Here is a 16,422-nt window from a genome sequence, read left to right as displayed (position 1 = left end):
TGGGTCAACCATGTAAATTTGGGAATAGTTTCAAAATAAAAGATGAAAAAGTCATTCAAAACTGTAAGTTTATTCTTGCTGCTCTTATTTTACCCAACAATTAACGCCAGCTGGGTGACTTTGGGCCAGTCACTCTTTCTCAGCCCAACTCACCTCACAAGGTTGTTGTTGTGGGGAAAATAGAAGGAGGAAGGAGTGTTAGGTATTTTTGCCTCCTTGACTTATTTATAAAAATAATAAGAGTAGGATTAAAAAAAAATCTTTATATATATATGTATAAATTATTCAAGTATTTACTTAATACTTGAGTATATATAAAGTATTCAAGTAATTATATATATATATATATATATATATATATATATATAAAATTTCTTGAATTCTTAAGTTTATTTCATTTAGATGCACTTCAGCTGTAATTCAGAATGTGGCATGGCTATCCTTTAAAGGAATTTAAAATTCTAAATTATATTAAAAATTAAATAATTGCAGTCAAAATATGTTTTTCTCATTATTCCTCTTTGAACAGAGCGTGGATCACACTTCTTGCAAGCCTCATTGTTTTGAGGTGGGGCTAAGATGAGCATAACCAGCGATGAAGTGAATTTCTTGGTATATCGTTACCTCCAGGAATCAGGTAATTTCCGTTCTTTTAACAATATAATGTATTTCTCAAACACAAAATACCTTAGAGGTATCAAAATCATCTAATCATCTAAGATAAGTTAAAATAAATATTATGTTAATTGTTTTGTTGAAAAGTATCATTTATACCCAGTATAGCTTAACCAGTTTTTGTTTTCTAACCTACAAAGGCACTAACTTCCAATTGGGTTAAAGAAATTTGCAGAATTGCTAATAGGATTTAATCCTCACAGTGAAATGTAACAGAAGTATAAAAAACATAGTAAAACTTTTACACAGTAAAAGAATGCAACATCATTCTGAATCATAACTTCAGAAGGTTCTGTGGATGGAAAGGCTCTATTAAATAATATATTTAATTGGTGAAACAATATTGTTCTGTATGGGCTTTAACAAATACTTGTAAAGAGGACAGGGCAACAAATAACTGTTGTCCCTACATTTTGGTTGATGATTAAATGAGAAGCAGCATCTTTCCAAAGAACCAGAGATGGAGTGATCATGCAGGAAATCGTTTCTTGGTAGGTACAGTGATTCTGAACTGTTTAAAGTTTTAAAAATAATTATCATGTTGAATTGGTCTTGGAAGGAATCTAAAAGCCAATTTATTGGAGCAATAGAAGAATCAAATATTCTACCAAGCTCATTTGAAACTCTCAGTGGTGGTTTCTGTTTCAGCCATTCCTGAGCATTTTTTGAAGGCAGCACCACAACAAGCATCGTGTAGTAATTATACATGTCTTCTGTGGTTCTAAATTGCCTATATGTACTTGTGTACATATTAGAACCAAACTGTCATCATCATAATGCAGTAAAATTTTAATTTTCAAGACAAATCATAGTCTATGGAATGGAGTTGAAGGCTGTATGAAAAAATTGTCCATTGTATCTGAGGTCCATTAAACCAAGGTACCACTGAAATAATAAAATAGAGTTACAATGTTAATCCACACTGTGAAAAATAAAGTTCAACTCATACCATTTTATTCTTGTTTTTATAACCTTTTGGTTATTTCATCACATTCTTCCTTGGCATAACTTGTATTAATGTTGAAAAATGTTCTTTTGAGCAAAGAAAGCAGAAATCATGGACTAGCTTTATAAAATATATCCTGTTGGATTATCTCATACTGACCCAACCCATCTCGTCTGCATATAACTGTAGATTGTTTGTTCACATCCAGTGTCTTACTGCTTAGAAATGTTGCTGAAGAACTTTCAATGCTTTTTCTGAGAACAATGAAAATGAGATTTCATCTGCCTATAGATGTCATACAGTTTCAAACTTCCACAAACCATGATCCTCCTCAGCTGTTTCTTTCACGTTTCATTGAACATAGAACTGTATATTGATTGTTTATACACTGAGACAAGCAAAAGCAACAAGTGCAGGTACTAGAAATGGTTATAAAATTAAGATTTTTCCTTGAAAACTCAATAGAAATTACACATTTTAGAAAGCAGTGGTTGGTTTGAATGATACTGTGGATAAATGATATGCTGTAATGTAATTTAGAAATACAAAACAACCTTTCATATTTATTTTTACATTTTGAGAGAAGATCTGTTAAGAAGAGTAAAATATGGAAAACATTATGCTTATTGTCTATGTTGTTTGTTAAGTATACTGAGAGACTGAACTTGGTGGAGAACATCTTCATTGTGTAATTTACATTACACAGGAATTCTGCTTGTACATGTGTTTAAATTGTGGTGCAGTATGCAGGCATGCACACAAATCATAGAATGTAGGTGTCGGAAAGGACCTTGGAGATTACCTATTAAAACTTCTTAGCCAGTGCAGGAATCTACTACTAAATATTCCTGATAGATAGTCATCCATCGTTTGTTTGCACACCTCCAGAGGCAGGGAAGGCATGTCTCTTGAAGCATTGTTGAATGGCTAGTACAGTTAGGATTTGTTCCTGATGTCTGATTAATATCTAATTGTTACGTGGGCTCTCTTATGGAAGAACTTTGAATAATTTTGCCCGTGTTCTTATACCCTGCAAGTCTGTGTTACTGAAGAAAACTATATTTAGCTGAAGATCTTCAAGGAACTAGAAGCATGTCTACCTTTGGTCATGGATCCCTGAAAGTTGGAACTCTGATTATTGATTGGCACTGCAGATCTTTTGCACTAATCACATGAAGATACACTTAGACATTGAATATGCTGTAACAAGGCTTATGTGCATGCTCCTTTTCCCATTATAGACTTTAGCACTATGTATGTGCTATGTAAAGAGTTATAAAGTTCATTTGTATACATAATACGCATTGGATGAATGTGTATAGGATTTAACCATTAAACTTCTGCAAATATGCCACGTTTTATGATGCATAATCATTAAAACTAAAGCCTGTTCTTATACTGTATATATTTGCATTATATAACAGAGTCTGGGCAGACACTATTAAAATGTCAGGGTCCTGATATTCCTAATTGTTCAAATCAACAATTAATCAAATTTGTATTGTCAAAGGCTTTCATGGCCGGAATACGATGGCTGGTGTGGGTCTTCTGGGCTATGTGGCCGTGTTCTGGAAGTTTTGTTTCCTAATGTTTCGCTAGCATCTGTGACCCGCATCTTCAGAGGGCAGGAGCACAGACAGGAGCAGTTCTCTCTGTGCCCAGCATGATGTGACCCTGTTGTGGGTATTTATAGAGATCAGCGAGGGTGCCTGAAGGGGGGGGGGTTGGGTTAATGAGTGGCTGCTTGTTTTGGTGTCAGTATATGTATGTAACTTCCTGGGGGTTAGGCAGGGTTTTTTCTTCTATTGAATAGTTAACGAGGGGCTGCTGAGGGTGATTAGCATGTTCATTGTGTGAATTGTTCACATGTCTTGGTGGTTGAGCTGAGTTCATTGACCTTTTGCAGGCTGTATTTTTCAGGATTGGTAGCCAGGTTTTGTTGATTTTTGTTGCTGGTGTTTGTGAATCTCAAGGCTTCCCGGTATAGCCTGGTATAGTGGCTGTTGGTGTTGTCCAGTATCTCTGTGTTTTCAAATAGGATTTTGTGTCCAGTGTGCTTGAGAGCATGTTCAGCTACTGCAGATTTTTCTGTTTGCTGTAGTCTGCAGTGTCTTTCGTGTTCTTTTATCCTGGTATGGATGCTGCGTTTTGTGGTCCCGATGTATACTTGTCCACAGCTGCATGGTATGAGGTATACTCCTGTGGCGGTGAGGGGATCCCTTTTGTCTTTTGCTGATTTTAGCATTTGTTGCATTTTTCTGGTGGGTCTGAAGATTGTTTGGAAGTTGTGTTTTTCCATCCGTTTTCTCATGCAGTCTGTGACTTCTTTGATGTAGGGCAGAAATACTTGTGTTGGTGGGTGGTTGTTTTTCTTCTTCAGTCGCATGTTGTTTTCTTCGTTTGATGGCTCTTTTTATTTCATTCTTGGAGTAGCCATTCGCTTGTAGGACCCAATTAAGATGGTTAAGTTCAAAGTTTAGAAATTGTGTTTCGCAGATCTGATTGGCACAATCCATCAGGGTTTTGATAATGCCTCTTTTCTGATGTGGGTGGTGGTTGGAGTTTTTGTGTAGGTACCGGTCTGTGTGGGTGGATTTTCTGTAAACTTTGTGTCCTAATTTGAGGTCTGGTTTGCATATGACCAACGTGTCTAGAAATGGAAGTTTGCCGTCCATTTCTTTTTCCATGGTGAATTGTATATTGGGGTGGATGCTGTTTAGGTGGTTCAGAAAGTTTCATTAACCCAACCCCCCCAACCCTCCCCCCCCCCCTTCAGGCACCCTTACTGATCTCTATAAATACTCACAACAGGGTCACATCATCCTGGGCACAGAGAGAACTGCTCCTGTCTGTTCTCCTGCTCTCTGAAGATGCTGGTCACAGATGCTGGAGAAACGTTAGGAAACAAAACTTCCAGAACACGGCCACACAGCCTGGAAGACCCACACCAGTCACCAATTAATCAAATTGTTTGGGGAACTTTGGCAAATTAAGAGAGTACCTTCCTAATTCTCCATTGCTACTTCCTGGAATAGCATGGTAATAGGGAACAAGAATTTTGGAGGGAGGACCAAATCAGACTTTGCTAACCCCTCACTCCTGAAGCTGGCTTGAATGGAATTTGTACAATTCTACATTTAATAGGGATTGTGCGCTTTCCATAGAATTAGATTTGTTTGTTGCTATTTATAATTTTTTCATCAATCTTTTTTTTTCAGTCTATAATCTGAAATAATAGCAGTCAAATGGCAGGTAATTTCCTGAAATTAGCTATTCTGGAAACTTTATAAGGTAACTTTACCTGCACCAGACAAGGACAACTTTAAACAAAAGTCTGCTGTCTTAGCAATGCAAGAAATTCTTGTGGCTGCCTGTGGAAAATGCCAGTTTTTAAAAGCCTTGCTAGCTCATTTATGTCAACATTGATCGTCTATTCATTCTTCATGGTTACAGGTGGTTATTATGATTAAATGTAGAGTACAGCTTAGGCAAAATCTACTAAGAATAATTTCCCTTGTCATGAAATGACCCTGGTTATTGTTTCTATTACTTCCCTTAAGGGGTTTTCTTACAATAATTTTCATCTATTATGTAAAAGGATCTGTTTCGGGCCCTAGCCATATTGGAAAATTTATAGGTCTTATGGATTAGCATATAGTAAGTAGCTCCAGTGAGTGGTATTTTTGCTGCAAATAGTTTTACTTTATGAAGAAAAAGATTTTTTCCCCAGAAAATATAACATAAATAAAAAGGTTTAGAATGGTTTTAAATAATGCTAGTGTAAAACTTACTTTAGTTTATTAATTTTTTATTTTTTTTAACTTAAAAAACATTATAATTAACATTTTTTAAAACTTCAGTACTTTGTTGTAGTATATATAAAGTAAATAGTAATATAAATATGTTACTCTTATATAAATATTATATATTTTACAAAAGAAACCTAAACTGTTATATACTGAAGAGAAAAAAAAAAGTAGATAAAAAAACCATACTAAACTACCTAGGAAATAGGGAAAAATACTATAAGAAACTACATAAAACTAAGAACTAAAAAAAAACCCCAAAATAATATCTAATTCTAAATAAATGTATACAGACAGATACTTAAACAATATCTATTAAAATTATATATTTTTAATATTGTTCAATGTTATTATTCATTTTTAACAATGAATTAATTATAGACCATACTGTACATATTATAGGCATATGCTATACACACTGTAGTTATATTGTATATTCTTACATCTCTTTCAGAACAAAGCTGATTGAAAGGTTGAAAGTTAATAAATTTCATTAATCAACATTTAGAATCTGAAGCACAAGCATTTTTCTGTTATCACTTTTTTTGCAATCTAAGCTCAGTAAATACAAAGTTCTTCATCGGTAGAAAGATTTCTGATTTTGGAAATGTAATTTCTTTCAGATTAACATCTTTAACCCCTAATTGTCTTTGAAGAACATGGTTCACCCTAGTAATAATGTCTAATCAATATGCCCATGCAAGTGGGCATGCTCCTAATGTATGCACCAAAGTTCTTTCAAATTTATTGCATCTGCAGCATAGAAAGGATGAGAGCCAACCTTTTAAAATTCATATTTAGGCAGCAGTCCGATACTTACTTGATTGAGAATGAACTTTGGTGATCTCAATGGAACTTCCTTGGAGTAGATGCATAGTAAATTACTGTATTAGTATGCCGCATAGAGTTTTAAAATTAATATTTTATTATATTACACTTTCAACATTGTTTGCTTATTAATGCTGTTGAATAAGGGTTTTTCAGTTTAAAATGTGTGTGTTCATTCAATTTATATGACTGTCCCTCTTTCATAAAATGACTCTGGGAGATCAATGCAATAAAGCATCAATGCAAAAACAAAATGCCAAAAAGAAAAATGGCCACCAAGAATAAACCAGTCAGCAACAAATTCATTCAATTCATGGGCTCACCCCCATGAATTTGAAAAAATCTGACCCCCATCCCTGAAAAAAAAGCCAGGTCTTAAGGGCTTTACAAAAGTCCAGCACATCTGAGGCTAATCTAATCTTGGAAGCAATGGTGTTCTAGAGGGCAGGTGCTGCTACAGAGAAGGTATCCTTCCTTGGTCCTGACAGGTGACACTCTTTAATCAACGGGACTGGAATGTACCTCTTCTGTCAGATATGGTGGAGCAAGTAGAGACAATTGGAGAGAGCCAGTTGCTCAAATGCAGTGGGCATTGTTCCAGGGGAACAAAATATTGATGAACTGAGTAATGATGTTTCTCTTTTTTTATACCCACTTGACTGGCATTATGAATGCACTCATACATTTCTTTTGTATCTGATTTCAAGTAGCAGCTGCTCAGGCAGACATGCTGAGTGATCTTTTATAGGTATGTCTATGTTTGCTCCTCTATTTAATACATCATATGTTGAAGACAAACAGAATTTCTAAAGATAAATGTATGTGCCTGTCCTAAATAAAGTTGGTTCAAAAAACATTAGCTGGTGAAATGAGGAAGGGCTTATTTTATAAACCTCCAGCTACAGTAGATCTAAGTGAAAAAAAAGTGGCTGAAATACAGGTTTGAAGAAATTATTCAAAGGATTTCATTATTCTGTCTCCCCCCACTTTCCCCAAAGGCAGTCTCAAAATCAAGGTGTTCCCTTGCTGTCAGAACACCAGAGAACTTCAGAGGTATTTCTAACTTTGATGAAATTATTTTAACTGTTAATTGTACAGCAATTTTGTTAATTTGATTTATCATTAAGCTAATTTGCCTCTTGTGGACATCTTTTTACTCCTTGGTTCTCTTATGATTTCCCCCTTTTTTGGTCTGTATGCTTTGGTCTGTAAAATCAGCTAAAAAAATGAAGATGTTTTCTGCTTGACAAGATAGCAGCAAACACGTCAAGCTAATCTGGGCTACAGATAAAGTTACGATACTGATGAGATTTTTACCTTGCTCAAGTTCTACAGAACAAAAGTGTAATTAAAACAATGATTAAATAGGTTTCATCTGTCTCTGTAATTTCTTCATCCAGTTCCATGTGTGAACTTGATTCTAGAATTTATCAGATAGCTTTCTAATATTGCAAATTACTAATTGTACCCACCAAAAATAAATTGAATGTAGGGGCTAAAATTGAATGAATGAGTGAATGAATACATAAATAAATATGTCCCTTAACATTTTTCAGAACACCCACACACACACATTCTTAAAAGTATAAATGATGGTTGTTTATTTTTACCTTGAAACAGGTAATAATGTATGTTCAAAATGCACAGCTACGAAATTAGGTAATTTTAATTTTATTTTCTAAGATAACATTCACTTTGCATAGTTTTTCCTGCCCGATTTTGTTAATTAGAGTTATGCAATCTGTGTTCAAAGCAAGTTGTCCTCAATGTGCCCTAGAGCACTGATTATACCTATCCCCTCTTGTCCGCCTCCAGTAGTACCGTTGCAGTTGCCAGCTCCAAGTTCCAAGTCATTATGATATGCTGGCACTCATTGCAGTTTATTGCAGAGACAGCATTGGATAAACTTACAAAAACTACAAACTGCAAGTGGAATTACTTTATGTAGAGTTGTGGCATAGACTAAAACTCTCAACTAAGCCTACTGATAAGTACCTTCAGGATCACCTCTTCCAACCAGAAACAACCATCTGATTCATTCATCTTTCTATAGAAGCTGTTGTTAGTTTTCTATTAATGCACAGTACAAGGGGCTGAAACCTGGAAATGCTGTTTTTCATTAGGAGCATCCATCATCTCAAACAGCTTCCCCTTGGAGTTCTGACTTCCCTGCATTCTGCTGTCTCTCTTTATATTATTGAAAACAGCTCTTCCAGTGCCTGGAGAGTGAGATTATGCTTTCTGTAATGTGGATTACAATTATATTTTACTTTTTGAATTATTTTTTGTTTTATTTTATCATAGCTATTTTTGTTAAATTATCGTGGACATCTTGATTATGCCCTTAAGAAAACTGCATGGATTTGGCAACAAATTTTGAAGTGGTTTGACATTGCTCACTTCCTAAGGTTGAGAAAGAGCAACTGGCCCAAGATCATGACTTATGCAGGACTACAGCTTAGTTTTTCTGTTCCTAGTCCAGCACCTTACCCACTAGACCAAACTGGCTCTCATGTTATCATAACAGAAGAGAATATATGCAATTACAAAACTTATCACCTATCCTTTTGAAAAGAGAGAAAAAAAATCTTGGGAATTCAAACTGATCTTCTTCAGGATATTTTAAACAGGCATGTATTAATTTTACATCTCTATATTATACTCCAATATATAAAAAGAAATATAGAACAACAGCGTATTTTTAGCCTTCCAAATGTTTTTAAAAACCGAACAGTTTCAAAGAACTTGTGGCAATTAATATGATGCCCTAGTTTTATTGATTATTATTATTGTTTGCTTTTTTGTTTTAGATGTTTTAGACTTTTTTTTTTTAACCAAGGTCATGTTATTTAGATTATTGCTGCTTCTATTTTGTTGTGAACTCCAAAAATTCAGTTCACTGAGGAGATACAAATGGATCAAACCAATCACCAACCAACTATGGTGACTTAATAGGGATCCCTTGCTAAGCATTTTCTTTACATTAGGTGTTGGCAAACGTATTTGCCAAGGATGTACTTCCCAGATAAAAATAAATATAAAGTTGTCAGGATGCAACTATGATGAAGAGCATGCTTGAAGTGACTTCTGCATGGCAGCCATTCCATTCCGTGAACTACTTGAGTATGCCAGATTAAAGGACGGCCAACCAGGATTCATAGCCAGATCCTCAACTGTGGAAGCAGCCCAACCAGCTTTGCTTCAGTCTGGAACTTACTAGCCTGACACAAATAAGAATAAAGTGGTGTACCACCCTACCACTATCTAACACATGGGGAAAATACGTAGCTGTAACATTTGTTTAATGTGAACAGGATGAAATCTGCATGACAGATGGAATATTTTAAGTGAAGAAAGCAAGCCACGTCATAGAAATTGTTGCTGCGTTCTTTCTGCTATTTGTCCTTTTTTTTAAAGCCCATAACATATTTGTTTTTCATCAGGACAGAATAAAATACAAGAAAACTAGATTGCTATTAACAGCTGAAGCATTGCAAATATAATAGAAATCAGCCATTGATTTTAAAATTATGCACCTGATCTGTTTCCAGATCTGTGTTTTAAAATCATCATAAAATAGTTTTAAATCCTGAAGTTGAAAATCAATTTCCATGCAAGTGCCATGAATAGAAATATCACAAAAGTCTAAAAATACTGAAAAGGGAAACATTGTGTTTCAATGGAAAGAGAGAAATATGCTTGTGACATGCTAGCCAAAATGTGTAAAAGCTGCTTGGTACTCTGTTTACTACTAGTGAGAAGTGCTGCATGGGTACAACTAAGCCTGGTAATCTAGTATACAGTTTGTCAGTACTACTAAAACAGTGTTATGCAAAAGCCTTGATTCAGGGGTGGTGGTGGTCAGTATCCATGCACCCACCTGATGATCATGGTTTAGTCTATGTTTTTAATTTCTTTACCTTACTCCTTTTCTGCACTTCACATGACACTGCTTACAATGAAACGGTCTAGCTTCATGAGTATGTGATATACATAGATGAGGTTGTCAGCAATATATAACAGTTATTTCAATATTAAGTAACAGGTATGAGCTCTTTGAAGTTCCATTCATTCTGATAAAACTGACATTTTTCCTTTCATATGAAAAAATATTTTCCTACTTACCATTTCTGAAAAATATAGAACCTTCGTAGATAATATAAGGAAATTATTATATAAGTCTGCTGACTTAATTATAATGAAAACATGCACTTTGATAAAAAAATATATATAGCTGACAGTATAAGAAGCTGCTCTGACTCTTAAAATAAGCATAGTTTGTAAACTAACTAAGCTCTTGGTAAATAGAAGCAGTTTCATTTGATACTTTTTTATCTCTCATTTAGTAGACAGTATGCTATTTGTAGTACAGGTTACAGTGTTACTCCTATGTTTACATAAATTAAAATTTCTCTGGTAATAATATGACAGTGATTGTAGTTCAGTAGATTTGTGACTAGTGGTTAAGGCACCAGGCCAGAAAGCAGGAGACTTTCTAGGAGAAAGTTCTAGTCCTGCCTTAGGCATGAAAGCCGGCTGGGTGACTTTGGGCCAGTCACTCTCTCTCAGCCCAACTCACCTCACAGGGTTCTTGTTGTGAAGATGAAGGAGTATTAGGTATTAGGTACTATACAGTATATATAAATTGAGTTATGTATAAAAATGAAAATAAAGTTGGAATTTAAAAAATCTTTTAAAAAAGTCTAAATCTAAAATTAGCCAACTACACAATGATTTTCAAAAGATTATTCTTAGGATGACTTTTAAAAATGAATGTTTAGAATTTAATCTGTTATATTAAATTACTACTACAAAATTGTCTTGTATTTTATCCAGATTATGATGATGATAATTTCAATTTAGAGGCCGCCCAACACTAAATGACTCTGGGAAGCTGACAATTAAAATAGAGATTGTACTGTACTTTTGTTTTGAAATTTTGATATAGCACATTTTTGCAGTGTTTGCAGTGTTTTCTATAATCACAAAGAATCAAATACTGCTGTGATAAAATACACAAAGAAATGCTGGTTCATATGACAGATACCATATTGCTCATGATTGCATAAAAATTAATTAGTAGATTTTTTAAAAATTAAATTATTAGCAAAATAGGAAATGCCTGTAGAACACTTACCATTAAATTGAGGGGCAATGTTAGTTATTTGGCATGAATAGCTTAATGCAAATATGTCCTGGCAATCTCTTAATCACATCTATAGCATGACATTTTTACTGTAAATTGCTGCTGGCAGTTTTATGATTGATGCATGTAGAAATACAATACATAAATATATTTATCATTGATTGCATTTCTTTGATAACTGTAATACAAGGTTATTTGGTAGCAGCGTATGTCCAGCCCCCTCTAATGTAGCATCTATATAGTATCTTCTAAATTAAAGCCATATGAGTCATCAGTTCTTACACTGGTCTGTTACTCTTATTTGCTTCTGTGTCTTACAAAAACTGTTAGCAATACTGTATTGCCATTCTAGAAATATCGTTATATATTTTATTATCCTCTCTCTATATTTAACTAGGCCAGGGGTGCCTAATTTCCATTATTTAGATGGCTGTACTAGACTTTGCATGCCTGTCCTTGGCAATGAGGTTCCCCTGGAGTCTGTGTGGCCTCCATGCTGTTGGAATTCCAGAAAGCTTAAAACCTTTCCTGTTTTTCCAGGCCTTGAGCTGAGGTAGTTGGGTGGGAAGGATGCTCTGTTGGATATGTTGGGTGTGTGGGTGCTGTTGGCAGATCTCCAACTTGTTCTCTTTTTATCTTGTATTTTTAAAATCTTGTATTGTTTTATTGGAAGCTGCTCAGAGTCAGTTTGGAGTATTTTTGAAAACAAATCTGAAGTGCTACACAATCCTATTAACTAATTATAAACTATCGAATAATATATAGTAGTTAGTCCTTCTCAAAAGTTAAAAAAAGTCAAAACAATAAATTGCAGCAAAATATATTTGCCAGCGTAAAACCACTATAGTAGCAGAGCATAAAAAGTAACACATTACAAACCTGAGATTTTCAGTTTTTAAAATGAAAATTTAAAATGTGTGTGAATTTACCTGGCATTAAGAAAACCAAAACGTGCATCATTCAAGCTTTTAGAGGATAGATGAATGATAGTGACAGAACCTTTGGATTTTAGGTAGATGTATTTGAGTGAAGGCAGGTAATCAGTCTCTTATATGTTTTAAAGTTTAAGACCAGTAAATTAAATTATGTCCAATAATTGACTGGATGCAGCTACAGATTTTTTGTGAAATATGTTAGGAATGCCCAGTTCCTAATTTGGATTAAGAACAGTTTTTATTAGAGTAGTTTGAACAGCAGTCCCATATACATTGAATAACAACTGCCTAGTGGAGCTTACAAAAGCACAGGTAACTTGGCTCAACTGTCTTCAGTTATGGTCTCTGTTGGCACAACAGCCAAATGGGGATACAAGATACTTCACAGAGAAAGACCTCTTGAGACTTTGGTAATAACATGGGATCAGTAATGTCTCAGATTGCATACCAGATCTTTCAGTGAGAGTATAATCTCTTTCAGAATTGGCTGAACAACATTCATTTTATGTTCCCTCAGATACTAAAAACACTCGGCTCATTACTGTCTAATGTGTCACTTAAGCGTTATGCTTTAATCACCAAATATGTAGAGTAGAAATCATCATCAAACTGACAGATGTGTGGAAATGTATGCCCTACTAAAGTATATTATTGATGGTGTTTCATTTTTGTTCTGGTTTATTAATTAAACTTGCATGTCAGATTGGCTGGTAATTACTGTGTTCAAGAGCTAAAAAGGTACATTCCTTTTCTATATGTGGGCAGCGACTCCTGTATGATCCCTGCAATGTGACTTTGTCTTTAGCATTTCATTTCCTATGTAATAAAAATAGCTTATGTCATTTTGTTTGTTTTTTAAGCCCACAATGTCTTGCTTGGCACTAATGATTTTTTTTTCCCCAAATGCTCATTCTTTGAGAGAGAGGTTTGCAAATGAAATGTTAGGAGGGAGACCATCATAGTCTTTTTCTCCTTCAGACGTAATCTGGACATTTCTCTCATTGGTTGGGTTGGCTCAGGATTCAGCTGTGTTGTATTTAGTATATGTGTCACATTGCAGAGAGCTTAGATTTCATATCATGGCTTCCTTTTTCTCAGGTTTCTCCCATTCCGCCTTTACGTTTGGAATAGAGAGTCATATTAGCCAATCCAACATCAATGGAACACTAGTGCCACCTGCTGCCCTTATCTCTATACTTCAGAAAGGCCTACAGTACGTGGAAGCAGAGATAAGCATCAATGAGGCAAGTATCACCCCTTCCTTAGGTGGAAAATGCTTAGATCTTGATCAACCTAAGGAAGCTAGCTTGGGTTGGTGCTAATTTTGAAGGACAGAAGAACAAGAAACAGATCTGAGTTATTTGTTACCATTGGTTTTAATTAAAATGGAAGTGCCTGTTTTTCTCACTGGTGTCTCTTTTATTATTCTGTGCCTCTGAAAAATGGAATAGTTTTCATATTTAATCCGGTAGACTGCTTTTAATTTCCAGTGTAACTTGGAAGTGTGAATAAAATATAAGTTACATAATTTTAATTTTTCTAGAGTGCTTTGATACATTGCAGTTTTGAATTGAGGATCATACTGATTAGATGCCTTCCAATTGCTTTGGAGAAATTCTAAGCTGATTTGGAAATTTGGTGGACTTTCAAACAATCACAAACATTATTGAAACAGTTCTTTCATATATAAACAAAGCTAAAAAGGGATTGAGTGGGGTATTCAGCTCTCTGATACTGATGTGAGTGGCCCGTGAGTTTTACTACCTCCCAAAACACACTTATCAGAGCATGTGGAACAGTGTTGCTCTGTTAGTTGCATCACTCTTTTATTAGAATTTATTTAGTTTGCCCGGGAGTGGGAGAGAGAGGGAGAAAAATAAAATAAAATCAGATTTATTCTGCTACTCTTTTTTCTGTGGTTTATTCTTTATTGTGTTTTCCTCTACTTTTTTCCATGTTTATTTTTTTTTATTGTTTTCCTCCCTCATCTCTTAATCTACTTGTCTGATTAGGTCCCTTTCATGTTCTTCCCAAAATAATCAAACAGAACAAAATCTGTTCTTTACTCATCTGCCTCTGTCTGGTCTTGTACTGAACGAGTATGTTTCTTTATACCCTACTGACATATGTAGTAGCGATAATACACACTGCTAAGCCTTAAAAACACAATTGTTGCCCAAGCAGCTCATAATGTGCCATCCTGGAAATAATCTTGCCAATAAGCCATGCCAACAAGCCTGACAATCCTGAAAAGCAAGTGGTCAGAGCGTGATAGATTGTTCAAGTTTAAATATTTTTTGCAAGGCTTTATTTTTAATCTTATTATTTTTATAATAAACAATTGAAAGATGCTGTGTTAGACTTCCTTCACTCTAGTATCTCTTAAAAGAGATATTTTGAATATTTTGAACATTTACTGAATGAAATCCTTAATACTCCCAAGCAGAAACTTTGTAGAATTAATGTCTTCTAAAGCAGGGTTTTTCAAACTGGCTTCCACAGAACTTGTATGGATTCCATAGGACAAATAGGAAAAAGCCTCTCTATAAGCCTTAAACCTAAGGTTTTTTTCTCCCTTGGACAGAGGTTCTCCCCCACCCCAAGTGACTGAGGTACAGTGGAAAGGGTGGGGTTTGTCAGCTGTCACTCAGAAGCTCTACCCCTCTCGATCAGACGTTCTGGGAATTTTTGTGAAAAAACAGGTTGCCTTTTGAAAAAAAAATTGAAAACCTCTGCTGTAAAGTGTAAAAAATTCTTACTGTTTTCATTCCATTCTTCCAAAAAATGAATAAATGACATGCATTTTGGTGCTTTCCTATTGTAATCTAAATTGAATTTTACTAGATCAAGTTTCAAATTATTTCAAATCTAATGTCTGAATTCTATTTTAATCAATTTGAATAGACTTGCCACCTCACCGACTGAATTCAGATCTGATCTTGGCTGATTCACATGCCCCTACATTTTACATTTAATATGAATGCATTGAAAAGCTTTTGCTTCCTTATATTGTTGCCACATCAAAAACTGTTCAGAATTAACAGAGTTGCTGGTGGTCGGGTGGCATATAAATTTAATAAATTATTAGGTTGGTTGCACAGTCAGCCAGATGTTTAGAGTGGATTTGGCATTTTTGTCTACATATCAAGTCCTTCCCAAGGACCTGGGATAGGCAGATGTTGTTGTTTAATAATATTAAAGGTATCGTCACAAGATATAAGCTGTTCCAAGTAAATCTGTCTTTTGCAATTGACTGATGGTGATTTTGTCATTGCTATTGGTGTTCAAGTGGTGCTCCAGGTGTTTTGGGATTGCACCCAAGGAGCCTATTACTATTGGTACTATCTTTGCTTTCTTTTCCCACAGTCATTCTACTGTTTGCAGTTCTTTATATTTTGTGATTTTCTCTAGTTCTTTCTCTTCTATTCTGTTGCCTGCAGACACTGCAATGTCCACCATCCCAACTTTTTTATCTTTCTTATCAACAGTTGTTAAGTCTGGGGTATTGTGTAGCAGATGCTTGTCTGTTTGAATTCTAAAGTCCCAGAGCACTTTAGCTTCTTCATTTTCTATTGCTTTGGCTATTTTGTGGTCCCACCAGTTCTTGCTTGCAGGCAAGTGGTATTTCTTGCAGATATTCCAGTGCACCATTGTTGTACTTTGTCATGCTGTTGTTTCTAATCAATCTGTGCGATCTTGCAGCAGCTAACTAGGTGATCCACCACTGTTTCTTTAGCTTCTTTGCAAAGATGGCATTTGCTGTCTGTTGCTGTCTTCTCAATTCTGGCTTCATTTGCATTTGTTCTTAAGGCTTGGTCTTCTGAAACCAGAATTAGCCCCTCTGTCTCTTTCTTGAACTTTCCTGTTCTTAACCATTGCCAGGTCTTGTTGTTACCTGCTTTGCCTGCTAGTTTTTTTATGTCTTGACCATGTAATACATTGCCTTGCCATGTCTCTTTTCTATTCTTAATTTGGTCTTTCTTATAGGCCAGTTTGGTTTCTTTGGTATTCAGTAAGCCTTCATGAGGTACTAACTTCAGTGCATCTTCTTCACTGTCCTTCAGATATTCTTCCAATGCCCTTTTT

General features: G+C 35.1%; 1 protein-coding gene across 6 annotated transcripts in view; it reads left to right on the top strand.

The window, feature by feature from the left end:
• Positions 1-16,422, top strand: part of TBL1X (transducin beta like 1 X-linked) — a 130,952-nt gene that overhangs the window by 92,459 nt on the left and 22,071 nt on the right. For all 6 annotated transcript variants that reach the window (XM_088144949.1, XM_088144946.1, XM_088144947.1 and 3 more), the window contains 2 exons: positions 530-637; positions 13,435-13,580. In XM_088144949.1, coding sequence (XP_088001075.1) covers positions 580-637; positions 13,435-13,580 — 204 coding nt within the window. In that variant the 5' untranslated portion in view covers positions 530-579. The remainder of the gene's footprint in view (positions 1-529; positions 638-13,434; positions 13,581-16,422) is intronic.

Source organism: Python bivittatus, unplaced genomic scaffold (genome assembly GCF_059951505.1).
Source record: "Python bivittatus isolate LINGU-HERP-01145 unplaced genomic scaffold, Pbiv_v1 ctg000350_np1212, whole genome shotgun sequence".
NCBI classification, from domain to species: Eukaryota; Metazoa; Chordata; class Lepidosauria; order Squamata; family Pythonidae; genus Python; species Python bivittatus.
Note: the sequence above shows the minus strand (reverse complement) of the source record. Positions and strands in the feature narration are given on the sequence as shown.